Below are 27,097 nucleotides of genomic sequence, written 5' to 3' on the forward strand. Positions count from 1 at the left end.
GTCACCTCATAAAGCTATAGTTTAGCTGTTAGAAGTAATTCTGAAGTATTCCAACTAATAATTCCTCTTAGATATTTCCCAACTAGCATTCATCAGTTAAAAGGAGAGAGAGGTGGTTGACAATGATTGCAGTAAGAATGGCAATAATAAAACACCTAATGACCCTTAACATAAAGAGAGTTATGCCTAATTAAAGACAAAGAATGATTTATGTAATGAGCTATGTAAATATATGACATTAATGCTTTTTTGTTATTAAAGATTCACATTATAAATTAGTTCCTATTATAATCAGATTAGAAAAAAGGATAGAAAGGGAGAAAAATGAGGGACCAGTAGAACAAGTCAGTGTCTAAAAAGAAGAAAATTATCTTGTTAGAACTGCTAAAGCTTTTTTTGGAAGTTGGTAGAAGGAAAGAAGAAAGTGGATCAAAGGCTCTGCTTGAACTCTCTTGTATTATCATTTATTTGCCTTTGGAAGTGTGTACAATTACGGATTATTTAGAATATTCGTAGACTCAAATCCCTGTCAGCGATTAGTTTTGGGAAATAAATGTATCAAATGAAAGCGATCTAGAATTTGAATTTCCCTATGAGATTATTTTGCCATTTCTCTAATTTTGGAAATATTACATTCAAAACTGTTTTAAAAATATGTAAAGCCTATCCTTGGAAAAGGTTTATTTAGATTTTGGTAATATATAGATAACTTTAATAATTGATAGTGTTTTATTTTCTGATGGTTTTATAGTAAAGCTGAGTATTAAACTCCTTTTATTTTTTTTTAAATTTTTTTTAATGTTTGTTTATTTTTGAGACAGAGAGAGACAGAGCATGAACAGGGGAGGGTCAGAGAGAGAGGGAGACACAGAATCTGAAACAGGCTCGAGGCTCTGAGCTGTCAGCACAGAGCCCGACGCGGGGCTCGAACTCACAGACCGTGAGATCATGACCTGAGCCGAAGTCAGACGCTCAACCGACCAAGCCACCCAGGCGCCCCTTAAACTCCTTTTAATATGGAGTATGGGACCTGTCTACATTCATGAATATTTATCAAATGTAATTTTTATTTTGAATATTTATTATTATTGTAAATGAGACTATTAGTTAAATCCATTCCTGTTTGATTTTAATGCTTTTATGTATCCCTAAAGGTCAAACTACTTCCCTTGTAAAATAGGACTTTCTAGCCTTTTGTATTGTATATTTAAATATTTTCTTTCAAACCTCCACATGGTACTCATTCTATGATTGTTATTCTAACTTGTTTTATGAATTATTCTGGTAATGAGAAATGCGCTTCCATTCTTTCTGTATTTCACCTAAACCCCTGGAGATTTTTGACAATAATATGGTCTTCATTCCTATAAGGCAGTTCAACATGGAGGAAAGTATAGGGTTTTCTGTTCTTTAGAAATCATTTTTGGAATCCAAAATAGTTATTCTTAGACATTACCTTACTGGCAGCCATCAGTGGAAAGGAAAGGAAAGGGAAGGAGAGAGGGGTTCATCAATATGGTGTTAGGAATGACACTTTTGACCTGTTTCAATGCTAGTTTCATGACTGTCGGAAGCAAGTTATGCTTACCTTCTGTAGTACCTGTCTTCTTCCTTTGGAAAGTGATAATGATGGATACCTACTCCATAAAGACTTAAGGTTTTTATAGAGAGGAAATATATAAAGCACTTAGCATAATGCTTGGCACACAGAATGTGCTCAACAGATGTTAGTTTATCTTCCATTTTCAGCTTAATTTTCCTTATCTAAGTCTGAAATAATTTGTAAATTAGTTCTAAGTCACTTTAAAGAAGAGTGCTGATCCCATAAGAAATATGCTTAAAATAGAAAAGGTTTGCCTATAGTAAGTCAAAGTAAATAGAAATGTTTTTAACCTCCCTCAAATAAAGTAGCTTAATTTGCTTGCTTCTCACTTGGGTGTGAGTAGCTCAGTCACAGTATGACAGTTCTTTGACTCTTGAGTGTTTTTCATATTAGGATAATAAGTGGAGTAAACAATCATTCTACTTATTTCTAATGCCTACTTTTCAGAGTTCACATTTGACCTTAAATATTTCCCCAAATAGATGTTAGCATAGAGGTGTTAGTTCCAATGCTCTGTTTATACACTTAAATACATCGGATTCATCAATTTAGTGTGGGTGTGGCAGGGATTGGAGAGATTATTAAATGACTTAACTTCTGTTAATCAAAACATACCTATATTTTAGGGAGTAAAAATAGTAGCTATATCACTTGAGTTCACGAAGTCTTAGCTGATTTTTAATAATTAATACGTTTTTTTCTGCCAGTGAGCATTAGATTACTGCTGACTTTTTAGTGTCATAGTACCTTGTGGTAGTTTCTCTACAGGGTTTAAAGGTGTATCCCAGTGTTTTTTTGTTTTTTTTTTGTTTGTTTGTTTTTTGTTTTTGTTTTGTTTGTTTCTTACTGTCTGGTCCATAGGAATTAATCTTTATAAATGCTATAAGGAGACTATCTCTAGAGATTCATACATGCCATTAATATGTTATAAGGATCGGTCAGTTCCATTGTCTTCTTTTGTCAATCTTGATCAGAGCTTGCCGAGTAAGTCTATAAGCCTGCATGTGCCTGGCAACTGTTACCTAGTGACAGTTTCAGCTGCAGTAGCCATTGGCTGTGCTGTTGATTGGGGCAGGAGGACCGAGTCACCTTTCTGATGGTGGTGAGTTCTTCTGCATCAGCTCAGGATGAGGAGGAGAGGAGCAGGGCTCCGGCTCAGGTGGAGGCAGTGATACTGAGAGATTGTGAAGAATATAGCGACAGCATCCTGGTAACTGCATCACAGTAAATCGGACTTCTGAATCAAGCAGCCCAGCCTAGCAGCTGATAAGAGTGAATGTAGGTGAGAAGCATTGCCTTATTCCCGTAAGAAGAGAACTATTTTGTGATAAGTGAAACTAGGAATGTGCAAGGAGGAATATTCTGTGGCTGTTATAAAAGAAGGACTTCCCTGAATGACTTGGTGGTGCACGAGAAAATAACTTTCAGAAGAATGCTTTCTGTTAAGCTGCTGCTTTGTTCCTGAAGGAAACGTTTTTATCTCTAATGCATGTTACTTCTTCAAGAGGTATGACAACAAAGACTGACAAGAAACTCTCTGAAATACCTGTACTTTTAAAAAGATTTTTGATAAATGTTAACCTGATAACAGAATGACCTTGGAAGCCTCTTGGATGGATTCTATCCTGCAAGCCTTTCAGTATTTCAAACTCTAGGATTTAAACTCATCTTGATGCTTTAGAGGTATTTTAAAATAAGACCATCTTATAACCTACCTAATGACCCCTGTACTAATCGAGCACTTGTTCAAAATAGAAAACAGAAATAGAAGAGGCATTTTCATAACATATGGCTGCTGTATAACTGCAAGTATAGCAAACAAGGTAATTTTCCACTTTCAGAAGATTTAGTCGAAGTAATGATTTAATGTGTTAATCCTCTGATGAAAGTAGAATAGAAACAGACTATGAAGCCTACTAGAAATACCTAAGTAAGAAATAATGGCAGCGTTTCTAGTCAAATAAGCTCAGAGTGCATAGGAAAGTTTCTATTGTTTAAATTTCATATATGCGTGAGATATAGGTGTGGTTGCAAAGGTGAGAAATAACTTTGAGCTGTGAATCTATTATTCCGTTATAAGGAAGGTAGCATATCAGATAATGAAAGTTATTTTCAATTATTGATGCTGAAATTAATAACATTTATTTTCCCTTTGAAAAGGAGAACATACAAATTACATGTAGAACCGGTAATTGTAATGGACTAAAACTGTTTTCATCCGAATGCTTAAAAAATTGCATGCAGAATTAAAACTTTACAGTTTATCATATCTTGTCACGTGTTAACCCATTGCACATTATCTTCACTACTGGAAATATGCTTTTGTTTACTCATGAGAGTTATAGGGCAGTCTGGAGTCTGTTACCCCTATTCTGCTCCTTTGTGCCCAAGTAGACCCGAGTCTTTTAGAATTAACCTTGTGTGTATGTGTGTGTGGGGATTTAGCTTTTTTGAGAAATGAGAAATAGATCATAAAGTTCATCCACCAGCATCGAACCCTGAACTGAGCCCAAAGGCACTCTTTGCCGCAATGAACTTTTTCTTAGATTTGCAACTAGATCTTAGATCTTAATTATTTAAAACCGTAAAATATGAATCCACTTCTCATGACAGATGAAGTAGGAAGCCTGAGACAATTTAAGACTTTTTTCCCCTCATTATTTCTAGTTGATCCCTAAGAAACTACCTTTCTGATGAGCCCAAACAGCTCACAAACTCTTTTCTTCCCTTGGCAATTGATTTTTTTTTCTTTTTACAGATTTAATTTTTCATGGTGAAAGGTAATAAAATATCCATTTTCTCTAGAAGTGCCTTGTGTCTTCAAAAAGTTGTTGGAGAGAGCATCAGAGGAAGCTAATCAGTGACCTTTTTTCACCTCCTTTCTAGCTTACTTCCCTTTCTCCCCCTCCCAAAGTTGAGATGTGTCACTGCTGCACTGAGACTGATGAAGAGGCTTGAGTACTCTCTGGGATGCTCGGCTGTGACAGAAGCACTGCCACTGTCTACCGAAGCTGATCCCGAGACACTCATGTGTAGAGTTTAACACATGCTGGACAGGGCACCTGCTTGCTGGAGCCAAGGCTACATGTTCTCTTAATTCCAAGCCATGAATGAATCCAGGTGGACTGAATGGAGCATCCTGAACATGAGCAGTGGCATTGTGAATGTGTCTGAACGTCACTCCTGCCCACTTGGATTTGGCTACTACAGTGCGGTGGATGTGTGCATCTTTGAGACCGTTGTTATTGTCTTGCTGACATTTCTAATCATTGCTGGGAATTTAACGGTCATCTTTGTCTTTCACTGTGCTCCACTCTTACACCATTACACTACCAGCTATTTTATTCAGACAATGGCATATGCTGATCTTTTCGTTGGAGTTAGCTGCTTGGTTCCTACTCTCTCACTTCTTCACTACTCCACAGGTATCCATGAGTCATTGACTTGCCAGGTTTTTGGATATATCATCTCGGTTCTAAAAAGCGTTTCTATGGCATGTCTTGCTTGCATAAGCGTGGATCGCTATCTTGCAATAACCAAGCCTCTTTCCTACAATCAACTGGTCACTCCTTGTCGCCTGAGAATTTGCATTATTTTAATCTGGATCTACTCTTGCCTCATTTTCTTGCCTTCCTTTTTTGGCTGGGGGAAACCTGGGTACCATGGTGACATTTTTGAATGGTGTGCCACCTCTTGGCTCACCAGTGCCTATTTTACTGGCTTTATTGTTTGTTTACTTTATGCTCCTGCTGCCTTTGTGGTCTGCTTCACTTACTTCCACATTTTCAAAATTTGCCGTCAGCACACCAAAGAGATAAATGACCGGAGGGCCCGATTTCCTAGCCATGAGGTGGATGCCTCTGGAGAGACCGGACACAGCCCCGACCGTCGCTACGCCATGGTTTTGTTTCGGATAACCAGTGTGTTTTACATGCTGTGGCTCCCTTATATAATTTACTTCCTTCTGGAAAGCTCCCGGGTCTTAGACAATCCAACACTGTCCTTCCTAACAACCTGGCTTGCTATAAGTAATAGTTTTTGTAACTGTGTAATATACAGCCTTTCCAACAGTGTTTTCCGGCTAGGCCTCCGAAGACTGTCCAAGACGATGTGCACATCTTGTCTGTGTGTGAAGGATCAGGAAGCACGAGACCCCAAACCTAGGAAACGGGCTAATTCCTGCTCCATTTGAAGAGAACTATACAGTAAATCCAGTGTAATCTGACAGGGGTTTTGGATTGTGTTCTTGATTCTTCTATAATATCTAAATAATTCTTCTGGAAGTTTGCCACTAGAGAAATATTTACTTGAATAGTTGACTATGAGATGAAGGGACTAAAGATTTCTTTTTTTTTTCCTTCTCTTTTTCCACAGTGGTGGGGGAGGGGGAGCTAGAGAAAAGAATGTATAGAGGGTAATCTCATGAGATAACTTTAGTATGTGAGTATAAATGTACAGTAATAGCAAAATTAAGCACTGAAGATGAAAAAATTATTGAAAAAAGTATCTCAGAGCTTCCACAGGACATGAGCAAAGCCCCTCGGCATCTCTGTCCTCTCTGACTGAGCTCTCTCCTCTGTCTTTGCCTCTCATTCTGTCTGTCTGTCTCACTTTCTTTGTGTTTGTGGAAATGACTTACATAAATTGCCCTTTAAATGCTACATATAATATATGTGGCAAAGTGCAATTTTTTGCCTCAAAGTATACTCTTAAATGTACTAATCTGCAACCCATAAGTTGTCTCTCTATGAAGGATGCATAGTAAGCATTGTATTTTATTACCTGCCACATAACCCTTTTGCTTGTGTTTTTATAATGTCCGCAGTGCAAATTGTTTGCTATAAACAAAAAGAAACAGTACTTTTGTTTCTTCTGGGTAAAATTATGTGTACCCACCCCCACCCCCTTTCTAACAGCCTGCTATTTTTTTCCTCCATTGTTCTTGATCTGCATCCTTTGGTACCTTAACCCAAAAGTGTCTTAGCTAATGAAAGAATCTACTATACAAAGCAATCATAATCTTAAATAATCTATTCCTTCCAACAAAGGTTCTTTGAGATGTTGTGTTAAATATTTTTAATAGCTTTTGTATACATTTTTATCTGGTTCCTTTCCAATTAGCTCATGTGCCCAAAGTAGTGTCTTTTTTTGCTATAATAAAGCTTTGTTTTTCTTTAAGGAAATCCACAAATAATTCTAATGGAGATTTCAGAGTATTCACCCAGAAGTAAGGTATTGCTCTTCAAGCCACACAGCGTGTCCTCCCCGCAATCCAGTAGAAAATATTAACCTTTTTGTGTTAGGTCTACGAAGCTTAGTGTTGCGTCCACCAATCATTTGTGTGATATGCATTTGCATATACTATATTTTTTACAACAAAGAAAATGTAAATTATATTATGTGATCTGTGCCTAATGTTTTCTTAGCACAATACATAGATCAATGTTGCTTAACTCATCAACATTGGAAAAAATATACAAAAACTTTAAAGAGAAAAATACTTTTGTGCAGTTGTTATTAGATATTTATATTAGATCAAGCTGCATTCTTAGTACTGCTGAGAATACGATATACTTAATTATCAAATACAGGTAAGAGCTGTCAGTATTTCCTTTTGTAATCTGTTTTCATACGCAGAGATTAAATTAACTTATTTTTTAGTGTGCTACGTGGAATTGTATAATAAATTGCCAGGGGTTTAGATGTAGCAAAATGGCATTTGGGGGAATCAGTAGTGAAGCAGGTGTGAGTGGTACAACATCTAAATCTTACTTTTTTACTATAAGTTTCCTGCCTGACAGATATTTTAAAGTTTATATCAGACTACTGAGTATTTTTCTTCTCAGCATTTGATTTATTTGTTTTATGAAATGCATTTAATGAAATGTGCCTATGACTTCAAATTGGAAGCCTAGTGTGTTTGCACACGAGTGGTTTGACTTCAGAGGTCCGTTAGTAGAAATGTCATCATTTTATTGAGGTTGTTTTGAACCCGTGTATATTTTTAAACATGTAAGAAAGGTTTAAAATAAAGAATAAAATAGTATTCTACGTATCAAAATCAGACTTTGTTTCAGTTTCATAAAAACACTCAGAATCAAAATTTAATTGTTTCACATTTCTGTGGTTTGGGTTGTTTATATTATTTCTTTCCCTGTGTTTGCCAGTGGCATTTTGGATATTCAAAATGAACCTTTTAAGTTCAGACCAGTTAAAGGAAAAACAGATTTCAAGAAAGCATAATACTACTAACTTTTCAGCTGTCACAAATAGAATGTTCAACATTATATGTATTATTTGGGAATCAGATTTTGATTCCTTTAGTTTGGTGTGTAAATAAATATAGCTCGAAAGGACTCAGTAGATATTCTGTAGAGAAAACTTGAGGCTGCATTTATTGCATTTTCCTCTTCTGGCTTTTCCTCATGATAATTAGTAACAACAATTATGTGTCAAGTTTTAAACACTATGTTAAGTTTTTTTTTTAATTTTTAAAAAATGTTTGTTTATTTTGAGAGAGAGACAGACAGAGCATGAGCAGGGGAGAGGCAGAGAGAGAGAGAGAGAGAGAAACACAGAATCCAAAGCAGGCTCCAGGCTCTGAGCTGTCAACGCAGAGCCCAACATGGGGCTTGAACTCACAAACCTTGAGATCATGACCAGAGCTGAAGTCAGACACTCAACTGACTGAGCCACCCAGGCACCCCAACACTGTGTTAAGTTTTATATATATTTTAACTTTTAATCCTCACTACACCCCTTTCAGAGGGTTTCATAGATACTGTTCTTATTCTCATCCTAGAGACAGGAAACTAAAGAAGGGTGATGGACGCAAGGTCACTCATTTCCTCCCCACAGGTTCATTCATATTTAGCTGGGTTAGAGCCAAAGCCTACATACTTAACCACTCTGCTTTACTGCTTTTCTGGGTTTTTGTTTTGTTTTGTTTTTTGTTTTCTTTCCTCAAAAGCCTTCACACCTTTGTACCTCTGTCTGTACCTTTTCCTTACAAATTTCTCTGAGTTTTATTCTTTTTCTTCACCTAAACATTTTGCCGTAGTCCCTTCCATACCTTGTGATATCTTTTTCCTTGATCTTACAAATATATTTTATTAAAACAGCAATCTCATAAGCCCAAACTTGCTAGTTTAGTCTGTAATCAAACTGAAACCTTGGGGCATAGCATTTCCTTGGCATTGCCTTTATTCATTTTTGTTAAGTTTTTGTTGAATAGTTTCTTCAGATCTCTGTGAATTTCCTGTTGAAGAAAATATTTTCAGGCAGGTGAGTGGAGAAGGTTTACCACATTCTGAACATGTTCTATGTACCAAGAGCCATGCAGAGCACATAGGCTACATTAGCTTGTTTAGTCCTCAAATCTAGCCCAACAGGAAGGTACAAGTCCCTGGGTTTTACTGAGGAGAAAACTGAGGACTTGGAACATTCAGTGTCTTACCTAGGGATAAACAGCCTCTGAAGGCCAGGAGTTCAGTCAAGGTTTCATATCCTGGAAAAGCAAGGGGAGCCTATAAGGCAAGTTCTAGGTTTAGATTTTTCATTTATTATAATGTTTCATGTGCAACTCTCAGGCAAGCCTTGTAACTTCCTTTTGACATATTTTAATGTGTGTTTATATAATAAGATGATACTTATTTTGAAACTACTCTGTCTTTTTAAAATTAATATGTTTGAAGAATGGAAAGCATAACCATTATTCTCATCATTGTATTGTATTCTGTGGTAATTATTCAATTTGGTTATAAGTGACAGCGAAACAATAATGCCAGAGTCTGTTACTAAGTGTTCGATTGTCTCTGGAGCCGTTTCTGAAGTTACGTAGTATTGGAAGTCTTTATAACCTACTAGGGTATGAAATCTGGACTGAAATCCTGGCCTTCAGAGGCTGTTTATCCCTAGTAGCACTGAATGTTCCAAGTCCTCAGTTTTCTCCTCAGTAAAACCCAGGGACTTGTACCTTCCTGTTGGGCTAGATTTGAGGACTAAACAAGCTATTGTAGCCTTTGTGCTCTGCATGGCTCTTGGCACATAGAACACATGCAGAATGTGGTAGCTCCTGTTTCATTATCTTTGTGGCTGCCATATTCATTGCTACCATAATTTCAAGATCACTAATTACAATCTAAGAAGATTACATTTTACAACAGAATTAATCCATTGAGTATAAGAGTTTCCTAAAACGGCATTTTTTTCATATCTGTTTAAACTCAGATTTTGGCTTAAACTCAGATGTTTTTAAATATAGAAAACTTCCATAATTTTTGAAAGCTCCTTTTCCAGGAATGATTATTCATGAAGACATCATTTGACATTAAGTATAACCAGCAAGCAGTTGTTGGGATGATTCTGAGATTAATTTACCTCCTTACATTATTTATTGCATTAAATACGCTTAAACATTTTTCTTTTTGTCAGGTTGGCAATAGTAAGAAAGGATTGTTCAGGAATGTTTTGCCATTTGTCTTTACATTTTAATTTTCTTCACTTACTAAAATGGAATTTAGGGTGTTTTGTTATATACAGGTTACCTGGAAGAAACAAAGATTAGCCAACAGGTTTCATTCTACATATGGCACTAATTTATGAGTTCAGAAATAAATGCAGTTGTTACCTTGAAGGACTGTCCTCTGTCTCTCTCCACTCTGGAAGCTAATCATTTGATATGGAAAAGATACAAGCATGTGATAAATAAAGGAGATTAAGGTGTGGGGAATTTGCTAATATAACATGTTCAGGTAGAGCCATCACAATGCACAGAAGCTTAGGTTACTGAGCTGATGTGATACTCTGATGTGTACGTTCCAACAAGCGCTCTTCTCCCCGAACAAAACTTTATTTTTGGATTAAGAAGAATATGTAGAAAGTGGCATACTCTCCAACCAAATGTATGTATAGACATAGAAGAAAATGAAGTGACTAGAAAAGAAAAAGAAAACAACCAGATTCCCTTTTGAGTGTTTCTCGTAAATGAGTTTTATCCAGTGCTCGTTTTGCTCTGCAATTTAAAATATTCATAACTTTGTTTAATAGTATAAATGGTTGTGTTTTAGAATATTAATAGTGATGGCATTGGGTCTTCTTTATTAATGTTCTGTTTAATTTGTTTTTAGAAATGAGCATTTACTTCCTTTGTACTCAGAAAAACAAAATTGTTTTATTAAAAAGGATGCTGAAAAAAGCAAGAATGCTGAGGGTGCCTAGGTGGCTCATTGGGTTGTGTTTGACTCTTGATTTCAGCTCAGGTCGTGATCTCACAGTTTATGAGATCAAGTCCCACGTTGGGCTGTGCACTGACAGTGCAGATTCTGTCTGGGATTCTCTCCCCCCCCCTCCCCCTTTCTCTGTCTCTGTCAATAAATAAATGAACTCAAAAAAAAGAGAGAATGATGACTAAGCAATATTTTGACATTTCACAAAACAGTGCTTGTTGATTCTACAAGTAACATTATCCAGTCATGTCCCAGTACTGTCTTCTTTTAAAGGTAGTTCTATAGATTTCTGGGTTTTTTTAAAGTTTTTATTTTAATTCTAGCTAGTTAACATATAGTATTATATGAGTTTCAGGTGTACAATATAGTGATTCAACAATTCTATATGTCACCCAGTGTTTATCACCGGCAAACTCCTTAATCCCTGTCACCTATTTAACTCAACCCTCTCCCCACTCCCTCTGTAACCATCAGTTTGTTCTCTAATTAAGAGTCTGGTTCTTGATTTGTCTCTCCCTGCCTCTCATTTCCCCCCCTTTGCTTGTTTTGTCTCTTAAATTCCACATATGAGTGAGATCATATGGTATTTGTCTTTTTCTGACTTACTTTGCTTAACATTATACTCTCTAGCTCCATCCGTGTCATTGCAAATGACAAGATCACATTCTTTTTTATGGTTGAATAATATTCCATTGTGTGTATATATCACATCTTCTTTATCCATTTGTCAATCGATGGATACTTGGACTGCTTCCATATCTTGGCTATTGTAAGTAATGCAGCTATAAACATAGAGGTGCATGTATCCCTTTGAATTAGTGTTTTTGTATCCTTTGGGTAAATAGGATAGTTCTATTTTTAACTTTTTGAGGAACTTCCATACTGATGTCCACAGTGGCTGCACCAGTTTACATTCCCACCAACAGTATGAGTGTTACTTTTTTTCCGCATCCTCACCAACACCTTTTGTTTCTTATGTTGTTGATTTTAGCCATTCTGACAGGTGTGGAGTGGTATCACTATAGTTTTGATTTGCATTTTCCTGATGGTAAATGACGAAAACATCTTCTCATGTGTCTGTTGTTCATCTGGATGTCTTTGGAGAAATATCTGGTCATGTCATCTGCCCATTTTTAATTGGATTATTTGTTTACTGGGTATTTTATCAGTTCTTTATATATTTTGGATACCCACCCTTTATCAGATATGTCATTTGCAAATATCTTCTTCCATTCCAGGTTGTCTTTTAGTTTTTTTGATTGTTACCTTGCTGTGTAGAAATTTTTGTTTTGATGTAGTATAAATACTTTATTTTTGCTTTTATTTCCATTGCCTCAGGGACCTATTTAGAAAAAGTTGCTATGGCCAATGTCAGAGAAATTACTACCTGTGTTCTTTTGTAGGATTTTTATGGTTTCAGGTCTCACTTGTAGGCCTCTCATCCATTTTGAATTTATTTTTGTGTATGGCATAATGAAGTCCAGTTTCATTCTTTTTCATGTTGCTGTCCAGTTTTCCCAACACGATTTGTTGAAGAGACTGTCTTTTTCCCATTGGATATTCTTTCCTGGTTTGTCAAAGATTAATTGACCACATAATTGTGGGTTCATTTCTAGGTTTTCTATTCTGTTCTGTTGATTTATGTGTCTATTTTTGTGCCCATACCATACTGTTTTGTTTACCACAGCTTTGTATGAAGTCTGGAATTATGATGCCTCCAGCTTTGCTTTTCTTTCTCAAGATTGCTTTGGCTATTCAGGATCTTTTGTGTTTCCATACAAAATTTAGAATTTTTTTCTCGTTCTGTGAAAAATGCTGTTGGTATTTTGATAGGGACCGCATTAAATGTATATATTGCTTTGGGTGGTATAGACATTTGAACAATATTTGTGCTTCCAATCCATGAGCATGGAATATGTCTTTCTACTTCTTTGTAGATAGTCTATATAGTTTTTGATTCCTATAATATTTATTTCAGGAAAAATTTCAGAGAAATTGCAACATTAGATATTCTTGACTTATTTTTGCTTCAACACAATCAGTTTGAAGTGTTATTTGCTGCATCTGAAAGGGATCTCAGTGACTATAGGGTTTTTAATGCACCAGTGATGACACCTTTTAACATTTTTCAGATCTTTAAATAATCGGAAGAATGATCCTATATTAGGGAAATAGGGTCCAACTGATGTGTTAACTACATCTCACAGATACACAAGAGTCTACTTTTCCAATTCCCCATCTTCAAAGATCATATATATAGCTTAAATTTCTTTTTTTATTTCTAGTATACTTAACATGCAGTGTTATATTAGTTCCAGGTGTACAATGTGTGATTCAGTAATTCTATACATTACTTGGTGTTCAGTATAATTTTTTAATGGTAATTTCTATTCTGTTTTTATTTATGATTCCCCATGAAGGGAATCAGAGTAATATAAAAAATCAGAGTAATATATTCATTAGGAGTCTGTTATGTCTGATATATTAACATGAAAGGCGTATGTGATATCAGCACTTTCACTATAGTGAATGGGACCAGATGAATCTTTGAGATTTTTCATTTCTAAAATTTCTCGATGATAAATATCAAGAAACATAGAGCATAGTGGTAGAATTTATTGAGTGGAAATATTTTCTAGAATTCTAAAACTTATCAAAATGCTACTTTATGCAAGAGAAATCACATGCATATTTGGTTTTAGAAATTAGACTGCAATTAATTTATTTTGTTTTCTATTTAGGCAAGTGTAAGTAAGGTTGTTGCCAGTTAAAAGTGCCCAAACATACTTTCTTTATAAATTTAAAGTGGTGGTATTAATTGGGTTGGGAGGCCCATAAACAAACACAAAATTATATAGTCTGTTCTTTAGGATTCAAAATGTATCTTTGAATGCAGTGTAGACCAATGCAATGAATGCAAGAGATAACCCCTTGTCTGAGGTTACACTGGCACAAATAGTTGTTAAATGTATAGACTGTAAAATACAGCTTTAAAACATTTACTCTACTAACGTTCCTAAGAGAGTTTCAGGTTTAAAATAGTTATTATCAGATCATACATTTTAGACTAATAGCCTCTTCACAGTTATTGTGTTTACTTTCTCAGGAATTTTATAGTTAAAAATGCTAAATTGGTAAAATTGATATTGCAAATGATGTATTTGGAGAAGATTAAAAGAATTTCTGAAAAAGCAGGTAAAAAATCCTGAAAATCTTTGTTTAATGTTTTAATATGTTTAAATATAATTTAAGTTAAATTATGTTTGGACTTTTGTTATATTTATTATTTTGGCAAGGAAAGGAAGATTCAGGTTTTGATTTTAAGAATTGTTGGAAGTTACCAATTTTAAAATAGAACATGGTTTCTTGTTTGTAAGAAAATAAACTCTGTATAAAGTATACCTAGGTTTTTTTGAAATGTTCTTGCCGTTAGATATTTAAAATATGATTTGTATTGAAATTAAAAATTACAGTGATGTAGATGTTCAATTCTTTCTCTGTTCAAATAGATTTTGAGGAAAACGTAACATCCCAAGGATTAGTTTTCTCTCCTTGCTTCTGTTGTTCAAAGTCAGTTGTTTTTAAATGTGTTACATCACCAAGATCTTAAAACTTTACTGGATTTCTAGGTATATTTATTTGGAAATAGATCTGGAAAAGTGCATTTTGAAGACTCATATTTACAATGTCATGTTATTAAACGTGTCTTGTGATGGCTTCTGTTATTTAAGTCATCAATTTCATATATCAGCCCTCTTTGTAAATGTGATTTAACACTTACAATTAAACAGACTTAAAATTTATTAGAAGACTAGATTTGGATTTACTTTTATAGATTCTGAATCCAGGACATCTGGTAGTATCATAGGGACAGACAGCGTGCGTGTGTATGAGGGGGGTGTCTTAATGCTTTTACCACATTACAAACTTAGGGGGGAAATGCTGGCATTCTCAATTTGCAGTCCTTGTAGGGTGTTTAATTACTTTTCTAATCGTTAAAGGTACACATCTTTTTTTAGAAAACATATTAGGATTTGAAGTAATGTTCTTGAGCACAGTTACCAATATATCCCAGTTTGGAATGTTACTATGGCATATATTCAAATGATTCAGTGTACCATGAGGAAAATGGAGACAAGCATGTACCTCTGTTATGAGGGTTAAGAAATTATTAGAGATCACTGCAAGTTAAAATTTGAAAAAGGTTAAAATGCTTTTTGAACATGCATAATGCCCTTGACATTCTAAAAGCTTTTGTGAGTAAGCACTATCTCATTTCACATACAGAAATCTGAGATAAGATTTTTAAGTGACCCTAGTATCATATAGCTAGACAGAGCTAGTCCCGAGCATATGTCTTGTGTAGCAATAGTTTTGCCCATGATAAGGCTCTTGAATAAGTATTTATGGATGGCTGGTGGTAGAATGACCTTACCCTTCTTCCTTGAGTAGAAAATGAAGGCCTACTTAGTTGATACAGGAAAGATTCCATGTGAAATTTTAACTTTTAACCTATTAAGTAGGAAAGATCACCTTAAAATTAACTGGATGTTACAAGGGAGCTTTTGAGATCATGGAAAATTTTAATAAGATGTATTTAGTACTACTCATTGTTTTGATATTAAAACAATTTCTAGTCCATAGAGGATAATGAAAATTTACCTCTCCTTTTAAAAACACAGTACGGGTACCTGGGTGGTTCAGTTGGTTAAGTGTCCAGCTCTTGGTTTCAGCTCAGGTCATGATCTCATAGTTCTTGAGCTCCATGCTGGCTGTGTGGAGCCTGCTTGGGATTCACTCTCTTTGCCCCTCTCCTGCTTCTGTTCGTTAGTTCTCTCTCTCTCTCTCTCTCTCTCTCTCTTTCAATAAATAAAACCCCAAAACACAATAGTTGTCTGCTAAATATATTAGAAGATATATAGACTGAATTGGATAGTTTTAGCTGTATATTTAAAAATATAATGATGGGGGCACCTGGGTGGCTTAGTTGGTTAAGCATCCAACTTTGGCTCAGGTCATGATCTCTTGGTTCATGGGTTTGAGCCTGACAAGGCTCTGAGCAGTCATCACAAAGCCCAGAGCCTGCTTTGAATTCTGTGTCTCCCTCTCTCTCTCTTCCCCTCCTCCTCCTCCTCCTCTTGTACTCTGTTTCAAAAATAAATAAACATTAAAAAAAATTAAAAAATAGAAAAATATAATGATGAGGAACTATCACACTGTCTTCATATAACTACTTTTGAAAAGTAAACATGTCACAACCATGTTCTGAATGTTCTTTGTGATGGATTTGCAGTATTTTTGAAGTCATCATAGGATGGGTTTTTCTGAAGCATTATAACGGAAAAGGTTTTGACATTTCTTGCTACAGTGCTTTATATATGTTTTATGTTTAATATATGAAATAATATTCAGGGAATAAAATAAGTCTGAATCAGTGATGTTTTAAATGAAACCCTTCTAATGTATAATTCAGTTTTATTTTAGTGAAATAATATGGTTACAGAAAAATTAAAGGAACTCGATTTAGACTAACACAGGATTGTCTTGTAAATGTCCTTAAATGAATCCTTTCCTTGGTTCCCAGTATAGGCAGCAATTGAAATAAATTCAACTAAGTTATTTGGAAAGTTTATTTTCTTACAAATTTAAAATTTCTGTGATTGTTTATAACTACTTAATTTATGGTACTAACTAAAAGGGCTTGCAAGATGAGTCATTGCAAAATCTAAATTATTGAAATCTTAATTTGCATTCCATATCAACAAATTAGGACAATAAATATTTATTGATTGTGGGTATAAGTCGGGTATAAATTGTGGTTTGTAATACTCCTGGTCGCTTTTAAATCCAAAGTATAACTTATTGACTAGTGGGAAGCAAGCAAGGGGGCAGATCATCTGATTTCCAGGATTTGAGGGAGAGATTGCAGAAAAGTCTTAGGAACAATGCAATAGATTGAGGAATTAGAGAGACTGATGCATTTAAAAAGATGAATTGACCTAAATATCTGGCCGCATGTTTAGATTCTGCAGTTACAGAGCATACCTTGGGATATTTGAGAAGTTGTCAAAGAGAAAGGAAGGGGAATGTTCGATATTCAATACAATACAAAACCATGTGAGGAAATTTCGGGACGCAGTATATTACAAAGAGAATGTTCTTTTATATGCATTAAATCTGATTAGAATAAAGTAACTAGTTTAGGTGTAAAGTATAAGCTTTGAGGTTAGGACAGAAATGTTAACAGGGGTGGATATAGCTTGAGGGAATATATATGGGACACATTCTGTAAACTCCAGCATCATCCTAGATCACTGCTTCTTAGATTCGTTTTCTTTACTATTTGTCACCTGATTATAGGTGAATCTCTATGATTAGAATTTCTATCTTTATGACAGGTGGGTTTTAGCTTATCTGCCTATCAACCAAGCTAGGCATATGATGTGGACCTTATATATAATTATAATCAATTAAATTATAATTAATTTTTGATCAATATAATTATTGTTCTTTATTTGGTTGTTACTCTGTTGCTAGGGACTATACTAAATTCTGTGCAAGATGATGAGACTTATAAGTAAAACATATTTTTAGTTCTCCAAGAACATATAGACTATTAGGGGTCATATGGACAACATATAGATACTTATAATATAAGGCAGGGATTGACAAATTAAAGCCCACTGCCTACTATTGTTAATAAAGTTTTATTGAAACTTAGCTGTGCCCATTCATTTATGTGTTGCCTGTGACTGCTTTCATACCACAATGGCAGGGTTAAGTTATTGTGACAGAGACCTTCTATCTTACAGAAGTTAAAATACTTACTGTCTGGCCCTTCCAGAAAAAAATCTCCTGACCTCTGATATAAGACATTATAAATGCTTTTTATATGGTACATACAGTAATAAAATGTTGTGCTTTTATAATTGCAAAGGATCTCATGAGTGATAATTTCAATCTGATTCATCCAGGCATCAGGAGAATTTCTGGCGTGTGGGTAAAACTCTAGACACTGATTCCTTCCCTATGATTCCAGTGGTTTGTCAACTGAATACCTCACTCTAAATGAAATAGTCCTACACTTTCTAAGTAAATTATTCTTACCTTTTATGGCTAACATATTTATATTTTGTCCTATTTGGCTATGGTCCTTTGTGTATCTATGCTTAATTTTTGAAGAACTGTCAACTGTTTTACAGTGTTGAGTCCTATTTTTAGATCTCTAGCTTAACCTGTACCCTGATCATTAAAATCACTCAGTGCTGGGCACTGCTATTATAAACATTGAGCTTTCTGTCTGTCAGTGGATATAGAGAGTAAGAGCTGTTACAGAAACATGACAACTATTTCAAGAACAATAACATAAAAATCCCTGTCCCTCTGGAATTAGATTTTAAAATACAATAAGATAATTAAAAGAAAGGATTGGCAATGAAAAAAAACCCACTTATTTCCTAGTCTTTTTATTAAACTATTAATGTAGCAGTCAGTAATACTTAATATTGGACAAAAGTTTCAGACGTCAAAAACATTTGTTAAACTTTCCTTCAATAAATGATACTCTTATAATCCAAAAGAATTGATTTTACTTATAAATAAGTGGCCTCTTTTGTAGTACTTTAATAAGCAGTAAAGCAGAAAACTAAAGGACAGAAGATCTCGCTGTATAGGAGGCAAAATTGTGTGTAACTCTAAAATGTATATGACTTAGAGAATTTATAATTCTGCATTGACGTACAACATATTAGCAATGCTTGGAAATTTGTAAATTAGAATGTAAGTGGGTATAGTTGCACTCATGGCTGAGATTTATTACAGCAAAAGGAATTTTATGGTGTCTGACATTGTCAACTAATGGTGTTTTAAATTAATCTGAGTGTTTGAGTTTTTCTCAAGTTTAGTCAAATGGGCGAGAAAATGAATGAATGATCTTGACATTTATATCAAAGATACACTTTGGTTCATTAGAATAAAAGCAAATACTTACGTATGCTTTTGAGGCATTAGGTACTGTTCCAAGTCACTGAGGTAGGAGAGCCATTATTTGAACCCATGTAGTCTAGCTGAACACCTTTATAATTTATTTGTCTTATATTTCCTGTAAAAAATGAATAGGAATATTAGTCACACAAAAGAATGAAATCTTTCATTGGCAACAACATGGGTGAATCTAGAGGGTGTCTAGAGGGTGTCTGACTTTTTTCTAAGTGAAAAAAGTCAGAGAAATACAAATACCATATCATTTCACTCATGTGGAAGTTAAGGAAAAAACAAAAAACAAATAAGCAAAGAAAAAAAAAAAAGAGACAAAGCAAGAAACAAACTCTTACCACTAGAGAACAAACTGATGGTTATCAGAGGGCAGATGGGTGAAATAGGTGATGGGGATTAAAGACTACATTTATCGTGATGAACACTGAGTAGTTTATACAGTTGTTGAATCACTATGTTGTACACCTGAAACTAATATAATACTGTGTATTAACTATAGTGGAATTAAAATTGAAAACTTAATAAAAAATGCAAAAAAAAACCCAAATTAAGAAAGAAAAAAGGAGACAAAAACCAGATTTTTAAATATAGAGAGGAAACTGGTGGTTACCAGAAAGGAGGTGGGTGGGGGGATGGGTGAAAGGTGAAGGATGAAGGGGATTAAGGGCACACTTAGCATGTGATGAGCACTGAGTTATGGTTAGAATTGTTGAATCACTATATGGTACACTCAAAACTAACATAGCATTGTTAATTTATAGTGGAATTAAAAATAAATTTTTAAAACACATAGAATAATTTCACATAAAGCTGAATGTTTTAAAAAGCCCAGCAAATTGTCAGGTTTACATTAGTTTGATTTTAAATTTTTTTTTTTTTTTCAACATTTTTTATTTATTTTTGGGACAGAGAGAGACAGAGCATGAACGGGGGAGGGGCAGAGAGAGAGGGAGACACAGAATCGGAAACAGGCTCCAGGCTCCGAGCCATCAGCCCAGAGCCTGACGCGGGGCTCGAACTCACGGACCGCGAGATCGTGACCTGGCTGAAGTCGGACGCTTAACCGACTGCGCCACCCAGGCGCCCCTACATTAGTTTGATTTTAAATGAAAGTTCTCCAGAGGATCATTGGATCTTCCTGTTTTTTTCAGAACAATGGACTGCAGAGTCTTAAGACCTCAAGAATTTCTTATAGAGATCATTTGAGTGTTAGGATATTGTCTCTACTTCTTGATATATTCAGTAACTTGCCTTTCCATAATAAGCATCTCTAATTATCAGACACCTCTATAAAAGGATGAGCTAATAGCTAATCACTGTAAACTCTTAAGTTCTGCCTCTTAATTCTCATCGCTTCTACATCACTAATTTCTCCTTTTCATTCTCAATCAAGATTCATTTTAGTTATTTTTAATTTTAATTTTTTTAAGTTTATTTACTTCGAGTAAGCTGGGGAGAGGCAGAGAGAGAGAGAGAGGGAGAGAGAGAATCCCAAGCAGGCCCCACACTGCCAGCACAGAGCCCGTTGCAGGGTTCGATATCATGAACCATGAGATCCTGATCTGAGCTGATATCTAGGGTGCGACACTTAACTGACTGAGCCACCAGACACCCCTGTTTTTAATATTTTAAAGAAATATTACTCCTTGGGGTGCCTGGGTGGAAATATTACTCTTTGGAGTACCTGGGTGGCTCAATTGGTTAAGCATCCGACTTCGGCTTTGCGGTTCATGGGTTCGAGCCCCAGGTTGGGCTCTGTGCTGACAGCTCAGAGCCTGGAGCCTGCAGCCTATTTCGGATTCTGTGTCTCCTTGTCTCTCTGCCCCTCCCCCACTTGCACTCTGTCTCTCTCAAAAAATAAATAAACATTAAAAAAAAGTATTACTCCTTAAGGAAATACAGGGAATATATAAAAGGACAAAAAAGAATAAATCACCCATAAGCCCATTACCCACATAGAATTAGATAGAATAACTCTTCATTTCTTTCCCTTCCATTTTCCCCACTGTGCATTAGGACCTTTTCTATGTAAAGGATTTTTAAATGTAGTTATTTATTTATATCTTGAGCATTTTTCCACGTTATTGCATATTCCTTACGAACATCTTTATAAGTGAAACTTTGTATTTAGTATTATTTTCTTACAGTTTTTAAGAAAGCGAAATACTGAGCCAAACCGTGTGAAGGTGTTTTAAGATTATTTGCATATATTGCCAGTTGCTTTTCAAAGGGAACGAGCCAGTTTATCTTCACACCAATAACTATCAAACCAGGTTGTTTCGCTCCCAACTTGCCAGGAGCAGTTCTACATTAACAAGTAAATTAAGGTAATTAATTTTTCACTTTATTGCCTCCTAGCCCCGATTAGAGGTTGCTTTGTTAATGTGGTGTTTTATGGTATTTTTCTTCCCCACTTTAAGAAAAAAGAAGGTAACTAGGACGGATCTGTTCAGCTGCATTTAAACCAAAGTGCCCAAAGTTTTTAATTTTAAAAATCTTTTAGCTCAGATCTTCTCTTTTTTTTATTTTATATTTATTTATTTTTGAGAGACAGAGTGAGACAAAGTGAGAGTGGGGGAGGGGCAGAGAGAGAGGGAGACGCAGGATTGGAAGCAGACTCAAGGCTCTGAGCTGTCAGCACAGAGCCCAACGCGGGGCTCGAACTCACAGACCGTGAGATCATGACCTGAGCCGAAGTTGGATGCTCAACTGACTGAGCCACCCAGGCGCCCCACATCTTCTCATTTTTAATAGCTTATCATTTACTTTGTGCTCCTGCTTTGTTAAGACCGTGTATTATTTTTAAAAACACTGAATTCTGTCAGTGCTGTTCTCCCATTGTTGGTGCTGTCCTCAGCATTTCCTGTTTGTGTGCTCTGTGTGCCACACGACCATTTATATACTGGAGTTTGAGAAAGATTTAGGACATGTTTTAAATTGTACTCTTCAGCCTCTGTTACAGAAATAATATCCTTGCTGGACTCTCAAAGTAGGAGAGGATCTTTTTATAAGTGGAGACTTTCAAACCCTGCATCCTTGGAATGTATGTGGACATCAAGACCAGCTGTTGAGGGCTGAGAACCCCAGGCCTAGTTTTGATACTAAGGCTTTCCCTATCCTACAAAACCATGGGTATAATTCCCACTGTGGTGACTGGAGCTCTGGTAGACAATTGAGTGGTTTTACTACTTTGTAGAAGTCATACCTGGTATGAATGTCTAAGGAGCAGGGGACGCTTATAAGTCTGCACCTTTTCTCCTCGTTGTGGTTTTTTTGTTTGTTCGTTTTGATTTTTTGTTTTTCTGTGTGTGTGTGTGTGTGTGTGTGTGTGTGTGTGTGTGTGTGTTTGTTTGTTTTTTGTTTTTCTTTTTTTGTTTTTTTTTTTAGAGCAAGACAGAAAGCATGTGCATACATGTGCATGTGGGGAAGAGGGAGAGGGAGAGAGAATCTCATGCAGGCTCCACACCCAGCACGAAGCCTAATGTGGGACCCAATCTCTTGACCTGGGGATCATGAACTGAGCCAAAATTGAGAGTCGGATGCTTAACTGACTGAGCCACCTAGGTACCCTCTCATTGTGTCTTTTACATCTATTTCCTCAGAGTGTCTTATATATAGTGGCTATTTAATCATTTGTTGAGCTGAGTATAAAATGCTAATTGGTAAGTCATACATTTGTTGGGTGAAATTGTCCAGATTAACTGTATTTTGGGGTCTTTTCCCTTACCCCTTTCCCTGCCCAACTCAGTTGTGTATAGGTATCTACTCTAATTAAATTCTTCCTTCTAAAATCCACATTCAGTGGACTCGTAGGCTTTGAATACATATTTTAACAGAGGGCAAATGCGTTTTGGGGTAGCTTTGGATTTGGGATAATTTTTATTTTATTCAGCTGAAATGAATGTCTTTCTGACTTTTTCCCACCATGATTACCTAGAAAGAATTTAAAATTTCTATTTTGCCCAAGAACCTTGTGTATCCATTAATAGAGCCGTTGTTTCTTAGAAAAGCCTTATCTTACTCTTGATCCATTACTCCTAAAATATGGTTTTAAAGCTCATCACTAGTTTTTCCCTGCATGTGCTCTAATATATCCTTCTTTAAATGGTGCTCAGAGCTGAATAATGTTCTGTATGTGATATGACCATTAACAAAAGAGAATGGAGTTGTCATTCTTCTATTCAGCATAGAAGTAAATTAGGTACCTTTGGTAGTTATATTTTATCACTTAACATATTGAGCTTATTTTCAATAAAGCCTAAGTTTTTTTTGCACCTGCTTAATTATTTGTTCCTTCTTCCTACATGTACAATAGTTTGTGGGTTTTGAAAACACAATTTTATCTTTATCTCCTTTAAATTTCATCTTGTTAGAGTTCGCTCAGTTGTTCCAGCCTTTTTAAAACTTCATTGTATCTTTCAGTGTATTTAAACTTTTACCATCTGCAAATGCAATGAATATTTTTATGTGTAAATCCAGATAACTACTTTTGAAGAATCAAACGATCTCAAACCATATTGGTTATGGGTCCCCCAAACCACCCCAGGTTTGGTGATTTGTTGAAGGGACTCATAAGATTTAGCATATGGTTGTACTCATGGCAAAGATTTATTATACCAAAAGAAAACAAAGCAAAACTAGTGAAGGGAATCAGACAGAAGCATTTAAAAGTCCTCTCCCAGTGAAGTCACACAGCACACACTTCATTCCTCCAATGAGTTGTGACATGTGCAAAGTATTGTGGGCCATTGAAGCTCATTAGTGACTCAGCCCTCTAGGGTTTTACTGGAGGCTGGTCATGTAGGTACCCTCTGCCTTGCACCAACCAAAATTTCCAACTTCTGGAAGGAAGGCAGATATTTAGCATAAACCATATTGTTTGTGTAACAGTCCAGACATGATAATTTAGGGAAAGTTTTATATCGTGGTGAGAAACTGTTTATCAGCCACATTCCCGGAAGCCATCCAAGAGCCAACCTTGCAAGGAGGCTGTTCCAAAGATAGTCTCAGCCCAGCTATATTAACTCTTTTCTATACGTTATGTTATATTGAAATTTACTAGAATATGTGTAGTGTTAGGTTTTTAAGGTATTGGCGAGATACAGTATAAACCAGGGAGAGTTATTCAGTTCTTTCCATGCTCATAGAAATAGCTTTGAACATAGGCCTTTTTGATGAGATTAGACTTATTTTTATAGCAGTAGACCTATCATTTGAAAATACTTTACCACTTATGTTGATTTCTTCTAAACAACAGTTTCAGTTATATAATTTTGATAAGAGTATTTAACATTTGCCTCTCCTTTTCCTCCAGATTACTAATTGCAAACTATTTACTAATTTTAAGGTTCCAGGATTCCAAATGGCTAAATTACAAAGATGCTCTAGAACTTGTACAGCCTAGTTTTCTGCTAATTTTTGTATTTATTTTAACATTCTTTATGATTGTATAAGGTTGAGAAGAGAATAACAACAACAAATCACAATTTGGGAAAAAACCCTAAATCTTCATAATTCAAATATCATGAATTATGATATCCTGTTTAAGTTGATTCAGAAAGATACTGCTTATTTTAGAACACCAGGGCATTTATGGAAATTCAGAAACCTTTTTTCACTGTTGGATAAGAACTTGATTTGATGTAATACAAATAGATCTTTTGGACTTGTCTGAAGAAAATGTTTTCTTCTAAGCTTATGCTGTATATTGAGTTATACATATTTATTTAAGTTTATTATATTTATTTATTTTGAGAGAGAGACAGTGAGAAAGCAAGCGAGCATGTGAGCAGGGGAGGGACAGAGGGAGAGAGAGAGAATCCTAAGCAGGCTCCATGCTGTCAGTTCAGAGCCCGACATGGGGCTCAAAATCACGAACTTTAGATCATACCCTGAGCAAAAATCAAGAGTTGGACACTCAACAGACTGAGCCACCCACGTGCTCTGAATGATACATTTTTATAAGACCAAGAAAAAAGTGTATAAGTCCTTCTGCTTATCCATTTAACAAATGAAATATAATTTAATGTTTGATTATTTAATTTCACTTACTATAAGAAAATTTACTCTTTGTGTTCTGAAACTACATTGAAAATATAGAAAGATTTTAATAAATGTATTTTAACATTAGGGATATATTTTGCAGGAGATTTTTAAGAATGCCTTTTGGTGGAGAGTTTAAAGATAAGATAAAATGAAAGATAATGACCTTTGGAGTTTTTATTTAAGTGCAGTTCTGCCCAAGGACAAATGAATGATTGGATGACATTTAAAAATGATCTTACAGAGATACAATTTTGTGATGCTCTCCCCGTCCCTAATTTATTGTACTCTTTGAATATTCCTACAGAAAACTCATCCATTCTCAAGGATTCAACTACCATCCTTTTAGTAATTATTCTGAAATGAAGCTCTCTAAATCTGGCTTGTACCTGTTCTTCAGTCAGATGTATCTGCCTTCTTCTTATTCTGGATTTCTCATAAAAATTGAAACCTGAAGAGTTACAAAGGGATTTCATTATTGCCAACTTAAACTGACCATCTTTTCTGTTTTGTTTTGCTTTCTTATTAATTTCACTGGTACCGGTATCTTCCTAGATTTCCAGTTTGTTGCTCTGTGTATTTAATAAATGCTCATTGAAAAAAGACTTTCAGGACTTTTTCTTCTCCTTCACTCCTCATGTGATTTGTAATCCAGTTTGTACTGATTCTTTTTTTACTGTCTTTTAAGATACATTTTTTCTTTTTCTTTTTTCTTTTTTTAAATTTACATCCAGGTTAGTTAGCATATAGTGCAACAATGATCTCAGGAGTAGATTCCTCAATGCTCCTTACCCATTTAGCCCATACCCCCTCCCACAACATCCCCCCTCTGTTTGTTCTCCGTATTTAAGAATCTCTTATGTTTTGTCTCCCCCCCCCCCCCCGTTTTCATGTTATTTTTGTTTCTCTTCCCTTATGTTCATCTGTTTTGTATCTTAAACTCCTCATATGAATGAAGTCATATGATATTTGTCTTTCTCTAATTTTGCTTAGCCCAGTACCCTCCAGTTCCATCCACATAGTTGCAAATGGCAAGATTTCATTCTTTTTGATTGCCGAGTAATACTCCATTGTATGTATATACCACATCTTCTTTATCCATTCATCCATTGATGGACATCTGGGCTGTTTCCATACTCTGGCTATTGTCGATAGTGCTGTTATTAATGTTGGGGTTAGCGTGCCCCTTTGAAACAGCACACGTGTCTCCCTTGGATAAATACCTAATAGTGCAATTGCTGAGTGCAACTATTTTTAGTTTTTTGAGGAACCTCCATACTGTTTTCCAGAGTTGCTGCAACCAGCTTGCATTCCCACCAGCAGTGCCAAAGAGACCCTCTTTCTCCGCATCCTCGCCAACATCTGTTGTGCCTGACTTGTTACTGTTAACCATTCTGACAGGTGTGAGGTGGTATCTCATTGTGATTTTGATTTCTGTTTCCCTGATGATGAGTGATGTTGAGCATTTTTTCACATGTTGGTTGGCCATCTGGATGTCTTCTTTGGAGAAGTGTCTATTCATGCCTTTGCCCATTTCTTCACTGGATTATTTGTTTTGTGGGTGTTGAGTTTGATAAGTTCTCTATAGATTTGGATACTAACCCTTTATCTGATATGTCATTTGCAAATATCTTCTCCCATTCCGTCAGTTGCCTTATAGTTTTGCTGATTGTTTCCTTTGCTGTGCAGAAGCTTTTTATTTTGATGAGGTCCCAGTAGTTCATTTTTGCTTTTGTTTCCCTTGACTCCGGAGACGTGTTGAGTAAGAAGTTGCTGCAGCCGAGGTCAAAGAGGTTTTTGCTTGCTTTCTCCTCTAGGATTTTGATGGCTTCCTGTCTTACATTTAGGTCTTTCATCCATTTTGAGTTTATTTTTGTGTCTGGTGTGAGAAATGGTCCAGGTTCATTTTACTGCATGTCGTTGCCCAGTTTTCCCAGCACCACTTGCTGAAGAGACTGTCTTTATTCCATTGGATATTCTTTCCTGCTTTGTCAAAGATTAGGTGGCCATATGTTTGTGGGTCCATATCTGGGGTCTCTATTCTGTTCCATTGATCTGAGTGTCTGTTCTTGTGCCAGTATCATACTGTCTTGATGATTACAGCTTTGTAGTACAGCTTGAAGTCTGGGATTGTGATGCCTCCTGCTTTGGTTTTCTTTTTCAAGATTGCTTTGGCTGTTTGAGGGCTTTTCTAGTTCCATACAAATTTTAGGATTGTTTGTTCTAGCTC

The 27,097-nt window shown here is 35.7% G+C and overlaps 2 protein-coding genes across 8 annotated transcripts in view; both read left to right on the plus strand.

The window, feature by feature from the left end:
- RABGAP1L (RAB GTPase activating protein 1 like) overlaps positions 1 to 27,097 on the plus strand; it is a 758,910-nt gene that overhangs the window by 266,088 nt on the left and 465,725 nt on the right. The window lies entirely within an intron of this gene.
- GPR52 (G protein-coupled receptor 52) lies at positions 877 to 17,766 on the plus strand. Of its 2 annotated transcripts, none has more exons than XM_058701194.1 (2): positions 877 to 3,426; positions 4,490 to 17,766. In XM_058701194.1, exon 2 carries the CDS (start codon positions 4,710 to 4,712, stop codon positions 5,793 to 5,795), a length of 1,086 nt encoding a protein of 361 aa, XP_058557177.1. In that variant the 5' UTR covers positions 877 to 3,426; positions 4,490 to 4,709; the 3' UTR covers positions 5,796 to 17,766. The 2 variants fall into 2 exon arrangements, with proteins under 2 accessions (XP_058557177.1, XP_058557178.1); XM_058701195.1 differs by having other exon boundaries at positions 877 to 3,286.

This window comes from Neofelis nebulosa, chromosome 15, assembly GCF_028018385.1.
Source record: "Neofelis nebulosa isolate mNeoNeb1 chromosome 15, mNeoNeb1.pri, whole genome shotgun sequence".
NCBI classification, from domain to species: domain Eukaryota; kingdom Metazoa; phylum Chordata; class Mammalia; order Carnivora; family Felidae; genus Neofelis; species Neofelis nebulosa.